General features: G+C 56.0%; 1 protein-coding gene across 3 annotated transcripts in view; it reads right to left on the bottom strand.

Annotated features, from left to right (window-relative positions):
• The window catches only part of ERGIC1 (endoplasmic reticulum-golgi intermediate compartment 1), a 103,630-nt gene that overhangs the window by 67,396 nt on the left and 17,225 nt on the right, over positions 1 to 19,009 (bottom strand). Inside the window, exon 2 of one of the 3 annotated variants that reach the window (XM_075996291.1) lies at positions 17,716 to 17,836. The exons of the other annotated variants lie outside the window; for them this stretch is intronic. Within the exon in view, the coding sequence (XP_075852406.1) occupies positions 17,716 to 17,836 (121 nt within the window). The remainder of the gene's footprint in view (positions 1 to 17,715; positions 17,837 to 19,009) is intronic. 3 annotated transcript variants of the gene reach the window in all.

Below are 19,009 nucleotides of genomic sequence, written 5' to 3'. Positions count from 1 at the left end.
CTACTCGGGTGACTGAGGCAGGAGGATTGCTAGAGCCTAGGAGATTGAGGTTGCCGTGAGCTAGGCTGACACCACGCACTCACTCTAGCCTGGGCAACAAAGCGAGACTCTGTCTCAAAAAAAAAAAAAAAAGAATAAAACAGGCTAAGGAGCTAGAGTGTAATTTGGGGGTCTCTTAGGTGGGGTGAGGAGTGTCAGGCAAGGCTCCAGCTGACAAGGAGGCGTGCAAAGGGAGGTCTGAGTTGGGTGCGACGGCAGCACAGACAGCCAGGGAAGAGCACCCAGGCAGAAGGGACGGCAAGTGCAAAGGCCCTGAGGCAGGGAGCCTCGCTGGCAGGTTCCTAGAGCAGCAGGGAGGCTGACACACCTGGAGTGGAGGTGAGGTCTGAGGCCCTGGGCATTCGTTAAAATGCAGCTCACAAATCCCTTCTCTGAGACACCATCTCCACTCAGCCTCGGGCAGGCTGAGGTGCCCCTTCGGTGTGTCTGCCTGTTGTCACCTGACATGCGCTGTGTCATCACTGAACGTGTGTAGACTGCAGTCGCAAATGAACAGCACACCCGCCCTGTCTCACTCGCACTGTTGGTGTCTTCCCCTCGAAGCTGCGAGTGCCTCAAGGGCAGGAAGCTGTCACACACATCTTGGCCCCCAGCGCCTGGCACTGCCATCCTAAGGTGGGGCGCCGTCCATGAGCAACAGGAGGGCACTGAGCCACGGAGGACTGTGGCACTTTCCTGAGCCATGAGCTCACCTGAGTCGTGCAGGTGCGTCCCCTCAGGGAGCTACCTGGCTTCCCAACCACCCGGCAATGGGGCTTCACCAGGACAGGACAGGAGGCGGGAAGGGAGGGAGGGAGGGAGGGGAAAGGACCCTCGCCCCCAGCAGATTCCCAACACCTGTCTCAACCTGTGCTTTCTTCAACAGCCTGTGGCATGGCTGAGCCCTTGCTTTAAGGAAAACTCACATAGGAAAATAAAAATGTAAAACCAATTTACCAGGCAATTATTATTCATAGATAGAAAGCACCTTTCCCTCTGAACGAGATTCTGGGAAACGCCAGTGTCCCAAGCGAAGGAACAGACCAAGCGTGGGTCACCTAGCTGCTCACGTCAGCAGGTGAGCGACAAGCGCACTTCTCTGGAGCAGAGAAACGCCTGCTGGGACCAGGCAGGCGAGAAATGAGCGAGTGGGCTGGGCAGGAGAGTCCCCGCAAAGCCTCCCGGCTTGGCACACGGCTGGGACAGGGCCCCAGGGTGGTCAGCTCAGGAAAACCAGAAATCTGGGGGTCTTATGTGAAATTACCAATTAAAAAATGATACCAACTATTTTTAAAAATAAAATAATATGCAAAGCAAACACTTCTATGAGTCAGATTTGGCCTGGGGACTATCAGTTCGTGAACTTGACCTTAAACGTGAAGTGTTTCGGTTTCGGAACAGACAGTAGAACCGACAAGACAGTAAGAGGGCAGAGACAGCTGAAAGTTGCAGGGCTGGAAGGGAACTTGGAGAGCACGGAGCTCGTGTGGCCGAGAGGCTTCACCCGGGGCATCAGGTCTCGCAGTTGCCTTGTCCAGCCGCTAAGGCCGAGCCGTGGCCCCGTGTCCAAGTGCGGGGGTAGATTAGCAATGCCTGCCAAGGACACGGGAATGGCAACAGTAGCTACATGTTTTCTGGGTGTTCACTGAGGCTGATTTAGTCCAGACCCATTTTAAAGGCAAAAAACTGACATCCAGAAAGCTGCACTGAAACCTTAATGTCGCAAGCAAGAACCAGAGTCCCGTCTGGGGCTTGTCCCATGACACCCAGATGCCCCTGAATCTTTAGGCTTTGGGAGCTGTTCTCTACCAACGACTCATCTTGGAGAGAAGCCATCTCTAAACCAATAATGCAAGTCATTAAGAAAATCTGATTTCCACAGTGATTCATTTTATCCATCACTTCTCAGAGACAGCATCGTTTCCAAACAGCAAGCCATCTGAGGCTGCTGCCTGCGGCACACACACTGGCCCAGCTGAGGGCCTGGGCTGGCCGAGGGCTGGCCCCAGAGGGAGCCGGGCCCACCCGAGAGCCGCGGCCTGCCTCCCAGCTTGGCCCTCCCCTCCCACTCGGGGTGAGTCACAGCTCACCATTCAGTGCGCCGGCTGCAGAGCCTTCGGTTTTACTTGGCTCCTGAGCAAAATGTACTTTTCCAAAGGACATTGATTCAACTGAGCCTGGATTTTGCAATTCCCTGGCAGCAGTGAGGCCAGCCGGCCCTGAGCACACGCTGTCCTGGGGAGTGGGGACCAAAGAATGCAGTTGTCACCTCCCTCACCTCCTCCTTCCTCCTCCCCGAGTGGAGACCAGCCCATGCCCTGGCAGAGCCCCCAGCATGCCTGCCACCCCCTCAGCCTCTCCTGGCCACCTAACCACAACCCTTGCCTCCCCCGGTCCCCACGAGGGGCTCGCTGCTGGACCGGATTTCAGCTACGCCTGACAGCAGGCTTGGAAGACGGCTGGGCGAGACGAGCCCCCGTACTCTGCAGATCCACGCCTCTTCCCGTCTCTGCTGGGGGTGCGGGCTGAGCACAGGCCGGTGGCAGCTCAAGCACCAGCAAGTCCAGCATGGACTCGATTTTCTTTTTTAAAAAAATAGACTATATTTTAGAGCAGTTTTAGGTTCATGGCAAAAGTGAGCAGAAGGTACAGAGATTTCCATGTCCCCGTCCCCATAGGCACAGCCTCCCCACACCCAACGTCCTGGACCAGAGGGTGCGTTTGTTACGGCTGATGAGCCACCGCTGACACGCCATCATTGCCCAAGGTCCACAGCTGACATTAGGGGTCACTCTCGGTGTTGTGCGTTCCACGGGCCTGGACAAATTTCGAATGACATGTATCCACCATTACAGCATCACACAGCGCTTCACTAAAAATCCTCCGTGCTCCACCTGCTCACCCTCTCCGCGCCCCCTGGCAACCACTGATCCTTTCACTGTCTCCATAGTTCTGCCTTTTCCAGAATGTCAGATAGTTGGGATCACAGAGCGTGTAGCCTTTTCAGATTGAATTCTTTCACTTAGTGATATGCATTTAAGGTTCCTCCACGTCTTGTCACAGTTTGATAGCTCATTTCTTTTTAATGCTGAACAATATTCCACTGTCTGGATGGACCAGCGTACCTGGATCTTTTAATCCCTACAGATTTTCGCAACCAGAGGCTCTACTGCCTCATGCACTGGCTGCATGATTTGGACAGATTTTTCCCTGAACCTCCAGCATTTTTCATCTGTAAAGTGGGGACAAAAATACTGCCTGGCTCACGGGAGTGAGGATTAAATGCAGAAATGCGGATGGCAGTTAACAGCGCAGAACAAGCAGATGTTAGCTGTGGTCACCATCACCACCAGCACTGGGGCTGTCGCTGCCATCTGGGGGCTTTCTTATGCCCTCTCTGCCCTGTGGAGCAGCATGGGGGGAAGTGGAGACAACCAGTCTTGGGTTCAAATCCTGGCACTGCTGAGGCAATTGGCTAGACCTCTCCGAGCCTCAGTTTGCTCATCTGTAAAAACGAGGAGAGGGCATTACACCTCTCTCCTGCAGTGATTTGGAAAAACAAGTGAGATCACTGGAATGTGGAAAGAGCCCTAGGAACCCAGCAGGCAATCACAAAACGCCCGTTGCTCACTGGGAGGGAGAGAGGTCCTCACGCTTTCTGCGAACAGCCCTGCGGAATGCAGGAAGGGAACAGAGGATGGGATCAAAGTCTCCCCTGCTGCCCAACATCAGGGCTGAGGAGCCCCTCTGCTGGTTAGTGCTGGGGCAGGGGGCTGTGGGGAGAGGCTAGTGCCACCCTGCCCTGCCCGGCCTAGCTGGGACCCGCTGGACAGTGAGCAGGTGGCCAGGAATGGGGGCGGTAACACCTCTGCAGCCAGCCAAGGTCTGCCTGGCTGTCTTCCTGGTTTCAAATGACAGCAGAGAGCCGGAACACTGAGGCCGTTGCCAAGGCCAGCCACCAGTTGTTCTTGCAGCCACCAAGGGGCAGAACTAGGGACACAGGGAAAAGTTACGGGAGAGTAGCACACAGCTCACACGTGTCCACCGTGAGGTCCATGGAACTGTGGGGCCTAAACAAGGACTCCTGTGCTCTCCCTTGAAATATCTGTGGCCTTTCAAGCAAGTCAGACCTGCCTGCCTGGCAGGCCCATCACTGCCACCTGCAGCCAGAGTGGTTGGTGTCACACCCTGACCATGCAGCGTCAGTGACCCCAGGAGGGAAGGGCTGTTAGGATCCTCACTTTCCAGATAAGGAAGATCAAGGTCACCCAAGGTCACCCAGTTGCTAGGAAGCACTGGAGCTGGGCCTTACACCCTTGCCCTTCAGAGCCCCCACGGCCCTGAGCCGAGCACGGGTCTGCAGAGACTGCGCAGATAAAAGTGGGAGCCAAACAAAGGAAGTCCCCGCCTGCCTGTGAGTCAGGACAGCCTCCACCGTGAACGCTGTGCTCACTGAACGAGACGAGCACCGGGAAGGGCCAGTGGGCCTCCCGTGCCCCGACAGAGGACAGGCTGGAGAGTATTTGGGTCTGGAGCCGGTCTTTCTGGGTTCAAGCCCCTGCTCTGCCAGTTGCCAGCTGTGGCCTAAATTTACCTCACTGTCCCATGCCTTGTTCCCCAGGCTGTCAAACAGTGCCCACCTCCTGGGTTGTTCCGAGGGGTTCATGTGTTAGCACACGGAAAACACGCAGCACAGTGCCCGGCCTCCACGAGTGACTGCTCTCTGCTTTCCCTGTCATCACGTAGTTGCAGGGAGTGGGGTACATCGAGGACCACAAGCATTTTCTTCTTCCCCAATCTCCCCAAATCCCTCAGAGGGCTGCTGGGCAAAGAGACGGCTCCAGTGGGTACTGGCAATCAGGCCAGAAGGAGGGGACACTGTGCTCCCAAGGGCGCAAGATGAAGGGAAACCAGGGTAGCTGCAGGGGCCCTGGGGAGCCCCCAGGTCACAGCCGCTGTCACGAGGGCCATGAGCATCTGTGCTGTACCCCCAGCTCCCTCCGCCTGGGCCTCTCCTCACTCTGCTCTCTTCCTGCTTCTCCCGGACCGGCCTTTCCTTCTGGACTTTGCTCCAACTCTCTTGACCTCAAGAGTATGGAGCTGAGGTTCTGAATCCCAGGATGTGACATGGAACATGTAAGCGAAAATTTAACTGGCTGTGACAATGCAAAAAAAAAAAAAAAGAAAAGAAAAAGTGTGGACCTCCACATACCCCAAATTAAGGATCGATTAAGAATACACACGTAGATGTTCTAGTAAAAACTGACCACCGTGCATGCGAAGGATGAGCACTGCCTGTGGGAGGCTGGTTCTGCTGGGACAGGTCAGCGTGGAACGAGAAGGCAGAAAAAGGGGAACTTAGGGGTGAAGGCTTGTTTTCTTATAATGGAGGAGGTGGGCATCTATTATTCTCAATGTGATTTTTTTATGTCTAAAATAGTCTACAAATAAAAAAAAAAGCCCAAAAGTACCAAAACTGAGACACTACCACAACAGAAAAGAATGGATTACGGATGCATGCAACATGAATGAGTCCCACAGATACGGAACGGAAGAACTCCGAGACACACAGGGTGTACGTTCGTTCCATTTACGTGGCACTGAGGAACAGGCAAAACTAGTGCACAGTGAGGGAAGTCAGGAGACAGGCCAGCTCGCGTGCAGGTGCTGAAAATGGTCTGTACCTGGATCTGGGCTGGTCACGTGGTGGTATGTGTGTAAAAGGCCATTCAGTTGTACACTTAAAATGAGAACACTTTACAGTCAGCAATACTTCAATTTAAAACTTACTTAAAAATAAAAAAAGAAAATCAAATCATCAGACAGGCCTGGGGACCCTTTGCACTGGCTTAGGGTAATATTAAAGAGGCTGTTTTAGAATTTCTTCCAATGCCACTTGATATCTGATCCCCCCTTTATTCACCTATGTATGGATCACCTCCTCTGGGAACAACCTTGAACAAGGCACCATGTCAGATGTACTGGGGACAGGCTCCAAGGCCCCGAGGACACGGACATCAAGTCAGGCTGACTCAGGTTGGAATCTTGGTTCTTCCCTTGCTTGCTGTGGGCTGGGCTTACGTGAAGTCTCTGAGACTCAGAGGCCTGATACGCAAAACATGGTCAGGATTAGATGAGAGCATTCAGCACTGTGCCTGGCATATAGTAAGTGCTCAAAAACATAGGACCTGTTAGTATGGTTCATGCTTTACCCTCCACAGCAATGCTGCACTAAATGCCCGTCCCCATCCCCAGGCCTTTCCACGATGTGACGCGTGCTCGTTTGTGCCGTCTCAATGCCACAGTGAAGCCTCCACCCACGTTTCCCTCGACTCTACTTTTTTTTTTTTTTTTTTGAGACAGAGTCTCGCTTTGTTGCCCAGGCTAGAGTGAGTGCCGTGGCGTCAGCCTAGCTCACAGCAACCTCAAACTCCTGGGCTCAAGCGATCCTCCTGCCTCAGCCTCCCGAGTAGCTGGGACTACAGGCATGCGCCACCATGCCCGGCTAATTTTTTATATATATATCAGTTGGCCAATTAATTTCTTTCTATTTATAGTAGAGACGGGGTCTCGCTCTTGCTCAGGCTGGTTTTGAACTCCTGACCTTGAGCAATCCGCCCGCCTCGGCCTCCCAAGAGCTAGGATTACAGGCGTGAGCCACAGCGCCCGGCCTCGACTCTACTTCTTTATCGTCCCCTTAACCTGCGCCGCGCTTTCAAACTCTGCATTTGGCGGTCACTCTGGCCTTGCAGAAGAGTCGCACGGTGACGCAGAGGTTCCGTTCTCCCTGTGCCCGGCGTCCCCTCGTGTACCCACAGAAACATTCTCCAAGCCGAGAGATGAACCTCGGCCCAGTCCTGTTAACGGAACCACAAGCCTCACTGGGACCTCACTGGTTTCCCCTGGACGTCCTTGCTCTGGGCCGGGATCCCACAGCGTTTAGTTGTGTCCCTTCCACCGTGCGACAGTCCCTGGGCCTCTCGTGACCATGATACTTTCGAAGAACACTTGCCAGGTATTTTCTGGAATGTCTCCCAAGCTGGGATCGTCTGATGTTTTCAGGAACGATCCCGCAGTGATGCACCCCTCTCAGGGCTCCGCGCCAGGCAACGTGATGTGGGTAAATCTCGCTGCTGGGCCACAGCTTTCCTGGCTTGGCTAAGACGGACCGGGCAGGATTCTTCTCTCCAGAGTTACTACCTTCCTGCTAAATATTTAGGGGGAGACACTCTGAAACTACACAAATATCTTGTTTCTGCTTAAGTTTTTATGCACTAATTTTAGCATTCATCAATGAATTTAAACTAATGCAATTATTACTGTGGTGTTCTAACGGAGATTTCCAAATTCCATCATTTTTTTCTACATTTATTAATCGGAATATCTGTCCCTTATTCTCCCTCCTTCCTTAAAAATAGAAAGTCCTTGGCAGGAATTTACAAACTTTCCAGTGGGCAAAGCTGGGCTTTGAGGTAAACTGTCTCTTTCTACGTTTCTATTGAAAAATAGTCCACTGCAGCCCAGAACTTTTCCTTTTTATTTTTTTCTCTTTTCTTCCCTCCCCTTATTCTGCCCCTCCCATCATCCTGAGTTTTGGAGCTGCTAGCACCAGACCGGCCTGGCCATGTCAAAAACCAGCACCACGCGGTGTACGCTGAGCCTAAACTAGGCCATTAATTCACAGCCGGCTGACGCCTTCGTTAGTTACCAATTCTTATGTACCTACTATGTATCCGGCACTGCACTAGGTGCGCCTTGACCAAATACGTGCCTTTAATCTTTACACCAACCTTAGCAGGTCAGCATGCTGCTCCCATTTTACGGATGAGGACACTGAGGTTCATCCATTTAGCCAACAAGTGCTAATGCCCGCAGGTGCCCGCCCACGGATGGCACTGGGGTAACAGGAGAGAACGGGGCAGACGAGGCCTATGCCTCTGAGGAGCCAGTGCTCCCACGAAGGGGACAGATCACAGATGAGCCAAAAGCGTGGTGTGAGCTAAGAAGAGCCAGGGCGACCCGACTGAGCGTGGTGGAGGGCACGTCAGGCTGGTGAGGTCAGGGCAGGCTCCCGAACAGAGACTGAGGGAGGGAGGGAGCCGGCCATGCTGAGAGCCGGGAAGAGCGTTCCAAGCAGAGGGAACAGCCAGTGCTCTGCAAGGCTCTGTGGTGGGCGTGAAGCTGACCCGTGCGTGGCGTGCAGGGAGGGGCAGATGGCACAGGCGAGGCCAGAGAGGTGGATGGAGGTCAGACCACGCAGGGCCCTGCAGGCCAAGGTGAAGACTGGCTTATTCTTTGCAGGGAATTTGAGGCAGAGCACTGAGTGCCGGGAAGGTGGGTGAGCTTTACCTAGAGTGACCCGGCGGTCAGCACCGGCGCCAGGCTCGGGCCCAGACTGGCCTAGCCTACCTCCGCCCCGGCCGGGCCCTTCCTCCTCCATGCGGCCCCGGCCCAGGCCCTCGGGCAGAGCTCCAAACACTGCGGAACTCCAGGGCTGGCTGTAGAATATGTTTTTGTGCTCACAAAGAAACGCGGGCGTGGCCAACACCCTGGCCTTCCTCGCACAAGATCGCTGCAGAGCTCCAGCTCCAGAAGGACCTGTGGCCAGTCCCTCCCCTTGCCCTGACCCCGGGACCCATGCTCGGCACCGGCCCAAGGACAGCTTCTTCCCAGGCGCCCGCGGGCCTGGATTCTGCAACACGAGCCTCGGAGCAGACGGCTTCTTTCACGGTCACGGTTCTGAGACTTGCATACGCGGTTCCCATTCCCGCATCTGGCGAGCTCACGTTCACGCCGTACGGTTCGGGTGTTAGGAGCACTGACTCAGGAGCTGGGATGCCCGGGTGCAAAACCCAGCTCTGCCCCTGGCCCAGGGTGCCCCTGGGCAAGCCAGTTAACCTCGATTTCCCGACGTATGAAATGTTGCCAATAACAGGTTGTGTGGATTCCATGAGTGAACAGGTGAGAGGGCAGCGCGGTGCAGGCATACCGAGAGTGCTGTTCCAGGGTTGGCTATTATCGTTGTCGTCAGCATCATGGTCCCTCCCTCAAGGGTTGCCACACCTCTCCCTGCCCTCCTCTGCTCCCCCAGCGGAGCCCACTACCTCACACGCCTGAGCTGCCGAGGCTGGAGACACCTGTTCACCTCTGTCCCTGCCCCCTCCCCGGCAGGGGCCTGGCACTGAGTAAGTGCCGCTTGTTGAAAGAATGAGTAAGTAATGAACAAACACGCATGAGTATGGGACGGCTAAACGTACGTCAAAGGTAAGATTAAAACCTTGTAATTACTCAGGACAAATACTTCCAACAAAAGTGTCTCTGGCAGAGCGGAGTAATGAAGACAGGGCCTGTAGCACAGCACGGCTTCACGGCAAGGAACACGGCAGGGAAAAAAGCAACAGAGATGACCCAGCCCACAATAATCCAGAAGCCCAAACTACGGACTGTGGAGTCTGGGGTTAGAGAAACCTGGCTTCAAAATCCTGAGCCCACAGCCTACTGGCCATGCTGTCGCCTTGGCAGGGCCACCATGCAGCCGGGCAGGCTGTCCCCTGCCCAAGGGCACCTGCCAAGGTGAGCAAGGGCTGCAACCAAGCCCACACCGAGCCCAGGAGCTGTGGGGGCCGCAGAGGGCTCTAGCGGCCCTGAAGAATGGAGGCTTTTGAAGTGACCCCCCAGAGGCAGAGAGGTGAGCCTCAGTTTTAACCTGCAAAGTGGAGCCAATGAGAGCAGCTACACCTCACAGGGCAGGGGGATGGCCCTGTTACCTCCGGGATACTTTTAAACTTCCATTCTTTGTATGCCCGAGGCCTAGGACGATGCCTGGCACAGCAGGTGCCCGCTGCATTTGCTGAGTGAACAAACCAGCCAACGACTGACTGAACGAGCAAACGCACGACCTAACGTACTTGACAGGCATCACTCCATCCCCCTCCTTTGCCCCGGGCAGCCTGTGAACCAGGCCCCGGTGCAGCAGGCTCAGAGTCGGCAGGACCACGAACTCTAGTACGCTCTCAGCCCCTCGGCCTGGAGGAAAACAGAAAGGGGGCATGGCCACCTCCAGGCTGGAATGCGGCCTCTCAGTCAGCTGGGAAGGGCGATAAGGAGGCCGCCAGGGAACGTGGGAACCGGGTGGGGGGCGGCCCCATTCACGGGCGCGCCAAGGCCGAGGCCCTGGCGGAATGCAGCTGGGTATGGGCTGGGCCTGGGAGCAAAGTTCCTGAATGACCGGCCTCAGTCCCTCTTGGGAACCTGCAGGGCCAAGAGCAGTGCCTCATCAAAACAGGAAAAATCATAGAGGAAAAACGTGCATGTAAGGGGACTGGTATGTACAGGAATGGCCCCACCTTGACCCAGGGACCGGGAGGAAGGATGGGGGTGGGGGAGTGTGTAGGGGGGTGTTTAGGGGAGCGGAGCCCTCCCTGGTAAGCCTACCCGTTGCCCACCCAGGCCTGGGAGACCCCAGGAGCTATGAAGATGAGTCTGGACAAAGTGGCCCAACAGCGTGGACCTTGGAATCACGCCCTCAGAGCGGGTCCCCGGCCGCGGGCCTTGTGGCCACATGCGGAGCTTCTGACCTGGTTTTGCTGTCCAAAGTGCTTCAGAGACAGGAACGTGCTCTCCCTGCTGTGACCTGCAGGGCAGGGGAGCACGGACTTCGGTCCCAGCCGTGTTTTCTTTCTCTGGACAACAGGGGGCTCCCACCCACGCCCACAGGGTGCCGCTAAGGTTAGCCAAGACCGTGGACTTGGGTCTGCCGGGCACGCAGTAGGGCCCACGTCAGCAGCCTTCTCCTTGCGGCCTCAGACTCGGCCTGGATTGGAACCCTCACAGCTGCGTGACAGCAGAAGACTCAGTGCAGGCCCCTTGCCCCACCCCAAGCGTCTGTGACTTTGCTGTGTGACCGCCAGGATTCTGGTGGCACTCAGCGCAAACCATGAGCCGTTCCTCTAGCGCATGACTGAGGAGGAAGGAAGGGCCTAGTGTGTGGTGATGCCCCCCCAGCCCACACACCGAGGAGACTCTTAACGCGGCCACTCTTCCCTTTCAGGCCAGAGTAGACATTTCATGAGGGTCTGCTTACAGGTCTTCAAGGGCCAAAGTCTCTGGATAAAAGACAAATCCCTTACTGCCCTAAGCGCCTTTCATGGCCTGGCCCAGCTGACTCCTCCAGCCCTGGCACTCCCCAGCTCTCTGTCCTGCAGCCACTTCTGCCTGCCCCAGGGCCTTTGCCCCTGCTGTTCCCTGCTCCTGGGCCCCTCCTTCTCAATGACCCGTGAGCCTAAGCATATCTCAGACAGCTTAAATATCACTGCAGTCGGCTTTCTCGACTGAGAAGACTCAGATCTCAGAGCCCTGCTTTTTTTCCTTCATAGTCCTCATATCAACTGATAATTATAAACTTAATTGGATGTTTGATTGATCCATGAGGGCAGGGGCTATATCCCTGGCATTCACCACTGGACCCCCAGTGCCTAACACAATGACTAGCAAAACTGTCCACAAATGAAGAAGTGAGTGAACACATGAATGAATGAATGAATGAATGAATGAATGAACGAACGAACGAACGAACAACCTGGGGAGATGAAACGTGAAAAGGGAGGTAAAGCACAGAGCAGATGGAGAAATCCAGGAACCATAACAGAAGCTGGAACTCAAGAACCCCAGAAAGGAACCGAGCCATGTGTAAGAGGGGTGCCTGGGGTCTTGGGGCATGTGGGACCCCAGGAGGTGGCCCATGATCATGTGGCCGTCGCTGAGCCCTCGCTGGCAATTCAGATACACTATCTTGTTTTACCCTCACACAGGGCTGGGGGGAGGGGCACCATTATTAGCCCACTGTTACAGATGAGGAAACTGAGTCCCAGGGAGATGAAGAACCTGCCTGAGGTCCCACAGCGGGCAAGGGGTTGGAGGCCATGACTACTCATTGCTGCACACAGGTGGTGAGTTCCAGACTCAAGGGGAGAAGTCTCCTACCCCAGGCATCCCTGCAAAGAAGGAAAACACACCCAAAAGAATCTCCTCGAAACTCCTGGAGCAGAAATGCTTCCTCCTTCCAGGAGGAAGGATGGTGAGTGGAATGCATCGGACCATTGCAGGGATATCAACTGAGAACACACCTGAGCCACGTTCAATGCTGAGCGTCTCACCTGCATCAGCCCATCTAACCCTCACAACAGGTGTGAAGCAGGTACTATCATAGGCCCCATTTCACAGATGAGCGAACTGAAGCTTAAGGAGTTCCCCGTTCCTAATTAAGACATGTAAAACACTGTGGCTGTTTTCCTTGCTGTATTATTCTAATGGACGTCAACACACATCGAAATGTTCCCAAGGTCTATCAGGGGCCCAGGGGGCCCCAACACTATTTTTGCAAAAAGTGTCTAAATTCCCCCCAACCGTGAATTTCCTGCTGTGGGGTTTTTGGAGGCCCCGACCTGAAATTCCGCCCCCCCCCAGCGCTGTCTACACGCGTCTGTGACGTGCCCCAGGCACTTGCTCGCCTGACTTCGCAGCTCCGTGCAGCCGGGGCCGGACTGCCTCCCCCACCTCACCTGGGGCGCCACTGGGCTGAGCGGAGAGGGCGGCAAGGCCAGGACTCGTCCAGGTCAGCCTTAGTCTGTCTTCCGCCCCCGAGGGGCAGACCTGGGAGCAGTCCTCCCAGGGGGCCACTCCCTCCACTGCCACTGGGAAGGGCTTTCCCATCGCCTTCCTCCAGGCCTTGGGGAGTCTGACACTCCTGGATCTCCTCCTTTTTCCCAAGCACCAGCTCCTGCTCAGCACCCCACATGGCTCCCCACTGCCCATGTGCACGTGCACGCCCGCTCACCTGCCACTGCGGCCCCCACGCTTGCCTGCGCCACCTGCCACCTCCCACCCGGCGCAGAGCCCTAACTCGAATGCCGTCCCTTCCCCTGCCCGTCGCACGGCTCCCGTCTCTCACGCGTCCCTCTCCAGGAGCCCGGTTCGCTCCCTGCCCGCACAGCTGCCTCTGCCTCTTCCCGGCAAGCACACCGCGTGTGGCCTTCGATGCCTTGGCCCGAGTGGGCAAACCTCACCTTTCCCTCGGGGCTCCAGCCCCGGCTCCCCGGCCTGGCCGCCAGCCCGCCGGCACAGGGTCACTGATAAGGCGCGTGCCTTTTCTCTGGCCTCCGGTGCTGCGGGCGCCCTCCCGCCAGGAGGCCACAACTGAGTCACCGGTCCATTGTCTTTTTTTAATTAAATGGGACGTGGCTTACAATTTAATAAGTGACATTTGATGAATTGAAGGTCAACGTTTTCAAAACATCAAGTCGATGTGGAAAATGTGAATCAAAGAGGCCTCTTGGCAAAGAGACTGGCCGCCACAAGAGCCAGCAGCTTCTGGTCGGCCCCCGGCGGGCGGCACCCAGGCCGGTCTCCCCAGCGCAGCCAGGAGGGCTGCCCACTCCCCACGGGGACCCGGCTCCCCGCGCAAAGCCCGTGCTCACACTGCTCGCCGCTCCGGGAAGGCTCTGCCCCCGGCGCGCTCTGGGGCTCGCCGCGCGCTGACGGCGCGTTCCCGCCTCGGCTGGACGGGCTCGGCCCCCTTGCCCAGCACCCAACCCGCTCTACCCTCCACCGAGGTCTCGGGCGGAACGTCACGGAAGGCCCTCCTCGAGCCCCGTACGTTAGATCAGAGTAGCCCCAGAGTCCCCAGATACGTTCTTGCTCAGAAAACTCTCGAGCATTTAACCGTCCGTCTTCCCTGCTAGCGTGTAAGCTCCGCGAGTCGAGGGCGGGTGCCACGCTGACCACGGTGAGTGGCACACAGCAGGTGCTCAACACATAACTCTCACACAAATGGACGAGCAGAGCCAGCAAGGGCTGCCGAGGACTGAGACCATCTCAGCGGAAGTGCTCTGGGCGGAACCTCTGGCTCAGCCAAGCCACCAGCAGCAGGTGTGGGGACACACGGCAGGCAGTGTTCTCTAGGTCCAGACCAGGTATGGGAGGCAGGTGGGTGGGTTTCCTCTCCCACCCCCAGTGCCCAACTGGAAACCAGCATTGCCTCCCTGCCCGGCAGCATGTCCTGGCGCTCCGGGAAATGCCACTCAGGGGAGGTGGTGGGTGGTGCGGTGACCTGTGACACCCCAGCCCACGCCCGTCCCCAAGCAAGGCAGCCACCCCCATGCCCGCCCACCCCACCCATCGTGGGAACACGGCCCAGGCAGCTCTCTGAAGGGGTCTGTTTTTGGAGCCCCAGAGCCCCAGGGCTGAGTGCCCACATGAGCTCCAACCGGCCCCCTCGGTGTAGTAAGTCCTCATGTAACATCATGGTCCTTGGAAACTGTGACTTTAAGCAAAACATGTATAACAAGACCCATTTTCCCATAGGCTAATTGATATAAACAAGAGTTAAGTTCCTACTGCATATTTCTGGTCAAAAAAACATCATCAAGCTTCTAAATAAAGACCAAAACGCTTCTAATATTAAACACTGAAGTACATGTGAGCTATGCATCCATTGAAGAAAGATGAATCAAAACAAGTAAGATAATTATTTACTCAATTATTTCAGCTCAGGGGTGCGGGTGGCCAGAGCCTGTCCCGGCAGCTCGGAGTGCAAGGTGGGCACCAGCCCCGGCCAGGACGCCGTCCACGGCAGGGCCACACCCACGCTGACTCAGACCCGCTCAGACACGCCGGGGAACCTGCCGGGCACAGCACTGGGACACGGGGGACCAGAGCGAGTGCCCAGAGAAAGTGCACACAGCCGAAGGGATAACCCGCAGCGGCCCCAGCCGGGAACTGAGTTTTGTCCCCCATCAACGTTATAAAAAAACGGCGTTATCTGAGGACCCACTGTGGTTTCATCTCTAAATTGGGGGCACCGCAACCCTGATTTCAGTATCCTAAACTCCCACTTCAAAGGAGATGAGAAGGTACACTACTGTAAATTATGCACGTGGGTATCTCCTTCTGTTGTTTCTTAAATTGCTTTTGTAGCAAATCCCAGTGGATAGCAACAAATGGATGTTTCCTGAGCTCTCCCGCCATGCCAGGCACTGCGTTACCCTAGCACGTCCCGCGACTGCTCATGGAATTTCCACCATGACCCTTGAGGTGGGCACCATCACGCTGTCTCCCAGCTGGGGAGGCTGAAGGAAGCCCAGGGAGGTGGCGTGATGTGCACCGTCTGAGCACACGGCAGGGCCAGGGCACATCCCAGGTCTGTGAGACCCAGAGCTCCTGCGTGTGCCACTGTCCTGACCATCATGACTCTCCAGAGAGGAGTTATGCTTAAAATACAGAAGGCCCAGGCCATGACCCCCACATCACAATCTCCAGGTGGGGCCATGGGAATCTGCATTCTGACCAGTAGACTGCCCCCAGCCAGTCAGACTGACTCCACAGGCCTCAATTTTCCCATCTGTGAAATGGGCCACCCCTTCCCCCCAGGGCTGCTTGGGGATCAAATGAGGGAATTGCCACGCATGCATTCTGAGAACAGCCGAGAGGCACCTGGCAGAAGGCTTCACTGGGGAAGATACCTCCATTCCACCATGGGAACCCTTGGGTGCTAAAGGGACTTCCAAAAGCCAGGCGGGGTGGGAGGTGCACCCACGACTCCTCTAGCAGGAGCAGGCCCAGGGACACTCACCTGGTACCGTATCTTCTGTGCGGTTATCTTTCCAGGCAACATCACGTGGCAAACCAGTTAAGCCGGGGAGGGGGTGGACGTGAAATCCACATCCCCATCCCTCACTGGGAGCCCCACGGTGTGACACCCGCTGGGGTGCTGTGGCCACCTGGTGGGCCTGCAGCAAAGGCACGGACTCACGGTTTCACACTTGTGCACACTCACACGTACCCTTGTACACACATAAGTACACACAGCACTTCCTGAACAAACAGGTGGCTGTCCCCAGAGGGTCTCTCCCTGGGCCAAACCCACATGCCCTCTCCTCTGGGATATCACTGCCAGCATGCTCAGGTAAAGACTCAAAAAGCACAGCCGTTACACTGTCACCTGCAGGGCCAGTGTCCATGTAGGAGCCTGCAACAAGGTCTACACACAGAAATACCTGTGCACACCAAACGGCAAACACAGCCGCAGGTGCTGAGCACGGCTGGGGGCTGCGCCGAGTGATTACACGCTCTCTCATTGAGACTCTACTGTCTCCAGGAGGAAGGTGTCATTACCATCCCCACTGATGGCAAGTCAGAGCGCCTGCCGGGAACAGAGCTTAGATCCAAACCAAGAGGGAGGCTCTGCCCATTCATATTCGACACTCTCTTTTAAAGAGCCTTCCGTGTGCCCAGCACTGTCCTTAGCCCTGGGGACCCGGTGGTGAGTAACGCAGAGCTGGTCTCTGCTCTCATGCTGATGACAGCCTAAGTGGGACTCCAGAGACCAAGCTCTGAGCCACTGGTCTCTACCATCTCCCAAAGGCCACGGGCTCCTTTCAAAAGGGAGGCCACCCCCCACATCTGGGTCCCTGATATCCACTGTTGGCATGGAGCACATCAGAAGACCCTATAAGGAGGTGGTCTGGGTTAGAGGCCAAGAAGTCCCTTTGGTTTGTTTTGTTTGAGACAGAGTCTTGTCTATTGCCTGGGCTAGAGTGCAGTGGCCTCGTCAGAGCTCACTGCAACCGCAAACCCATGGGTTCAAGCCATCCTTCTGTCTCAGTCTCCCGAGTAGCTGGGACTACAGGTGTGCACCACCACACACAGCTGATTTTTTACAATTTTTGTAGGGATGGTCTTGCTATGTTGCCCAGGCTGGTCTCAAACACCTGGCCTCAAGCGATCTTCCCATAATGCTAGGATTACAGGCGTGAGCCACAGTGCCTGGCCAGACACTCCTTTGATTTGCTATCGGCCAGCAAAAACCAGGTTCTGCAGGCTCATCAACTCACAGAGGGCACCCAGGGAGGTCATGCCTGCATTCTGGAAAATTAAAAGCTGCCTCTGGGCCTCGCTCCCTTCATCTCTCCCAAGTGCCCCGGGGTGGCCTTGATGGAGTCTTGAAGTGTAGGGATCAAAGTGGAGGCACAACAAATGCACCACGGCTCCACCAATCAAATGATACAACTCACCTGATCCTTTGGGAGTTTCCTTTGGCTGTCTCACGTGCTGGCAGGCACAGGCCTAATGACACTAGCCTCTACTTGGGATTTCCAGACACAGGCAATCTCTCCAGGAACCTTTACGGACATCTCTTAAAGATGATGCCAGGCAAACGTCCCATTTGGGGATGTAATCATATTAGCCTCTGACATGGGTGGGCACTTGCCATGTGTTGGGGCACATATATTAACAACCCATTATTCTCATTCTGCAAACAAGAAATGGGGCCACAGAGAGGTTTAGGAACTTGCCCAAGGTCACAGAGCTGGTAAGTGCAACATTGTTACCCAGGGAGTCTGTCTCAGGAATTTGGGCTCTTAACCGCCACCTCTTTACTAGGCTGAATCAATCCAGTTTCACTGCAAAAGCATCCTCATATTTCAGAGAAGTCCTCAGGGTGCCTGAAGTCCCCAGACTGGCCACACCCCTCTCCCTGTCTCAGCCCAGCACCTCTGGTCTCAGCCTCGCCCCTCCCCAAGCCCTGCCCAGCCCAACTTTGCCTGTGGGTCATTTCTCCTCAGATTCCCCAGGCCCATGAGCTGGCCCGTCTGGAACTGGGGTGCAGGTCTCACGTACGAGGGGGCAGGCTGGGTGTGCGGCAACAGGGGGCGGTGGGGGCTGGACGGCATGTGTCCGTCACGGGGTGGCCACTCCTCAGCAACGACCGTGGCCAGCCAGGTCCATTTTTCCAGGCACACTGAAAATCCAAATTTTTATGTGAAATATTCTCATTGAAAAAATGCTGGCATTAAATTCAATTTCTTTTTTTAATGTAAGGGCCAAATAATCACATTTGTAGGTAAAATCCAACCCCCAGTGCTACTCGTTTGCAACCTCTGCTTTAGAAGATCAAGTCCATCAGGAAGTTTCATAAAGAAAAAACGAGGGGCCCTGATGCTGAGTGAGGACCTACTATGAGCCAGGGCCTGTGTGAGAGCTCTCGTTAACTCCGCACAGCAACCCTGTGAGGTCGGACTTACATCCCCATCTGTAGACCAGAAAACAGGCTCAGAGAGGTGAGGTGAGCTGCCTAAGAACACACAGCATGTGGGTGGGAGCCCTGGGATGGGGACCCAGGTCCAGCAGACTCCGAAGCCTAGGTCCCTCTGTACTCCATTGTGCCCTCCCCTCCCCCAGCCCTCTGCCAGCCGGCCCAGGTCTGCCTGGCAGCAGGAGCGGAGGCTCTAGAACACCCGAGGCCCGGGTGGCTGACTCGCCATGCTCTGCTGAGTGCCAGGCAGGCAGAGGTCCAAGCGGGTGACGTGCCTGTGTGGCCCCACTGTGAGGGGCCGGCCCAGGGCGGGGCAGGGCGGAGGTGGCGGGCGAACCTTCTCAGGCCCTCCTTTGCCTCAGGGCGCACTCAGCTCTGACAGAACACCTGGCTCCCAGCGCGACCCAGTTTGTAGCTCGGCCAGCGGAAGCCGAGTTGAGGAAAGTCAGGCAGGCCCAAGGCGGGGACCAGCTCCCGCCGCTGGCTTGCTGGGTAAACGTGGGCAGGACTCTTCCACTTGCAGAAGCTTGGTCCCCCAACTCCACAACGGAGGGGCCGGCTTCACTCATCACCCTGGCCCTCCAGCTTCCATGTTTGCTGATTCTACTCAGCCCCGCACCTTGAAGCACACCAACACTGGGAAAATACCTCCCCTCGGTGTTCTCAGCTGTAAAGTGGGGGGGCATAAGAGCTGCGACATCACAGGTGTGTTGAGAGAGCTGAGTAAGACGGTACAGTCGCAGGACGTAGCGCCACTCCCGGTGCCCAGAGATGCACGGTACACGTGTTCACCTCTACCGGCACCCGTGCTGCCACCGGCTAGGACCTGCTTCCCTCCCGTCCTTCCAGAAACACTGGGAGCCACAGAGAAGGGGTGAG

This window comes from Microcebus murinus, chromosome 21, assembly GCF_040939455.1.
Source record: "Microcebus murinus isolate Inina chromosome 21, M.murinus_Inina_mat1.0, whole genome shotgun sequence".
Lineage (NCBI taxonomy): Eukaryota > Metazoa > Chordata > Mammalia > Primates > Cheirogaleidae > Microcebus > Microcebus murinus.
Note: the sequence above shows the minus strand (reverse complement) of the source record. Positions and strands in the feature narration are given on the sequence as shown.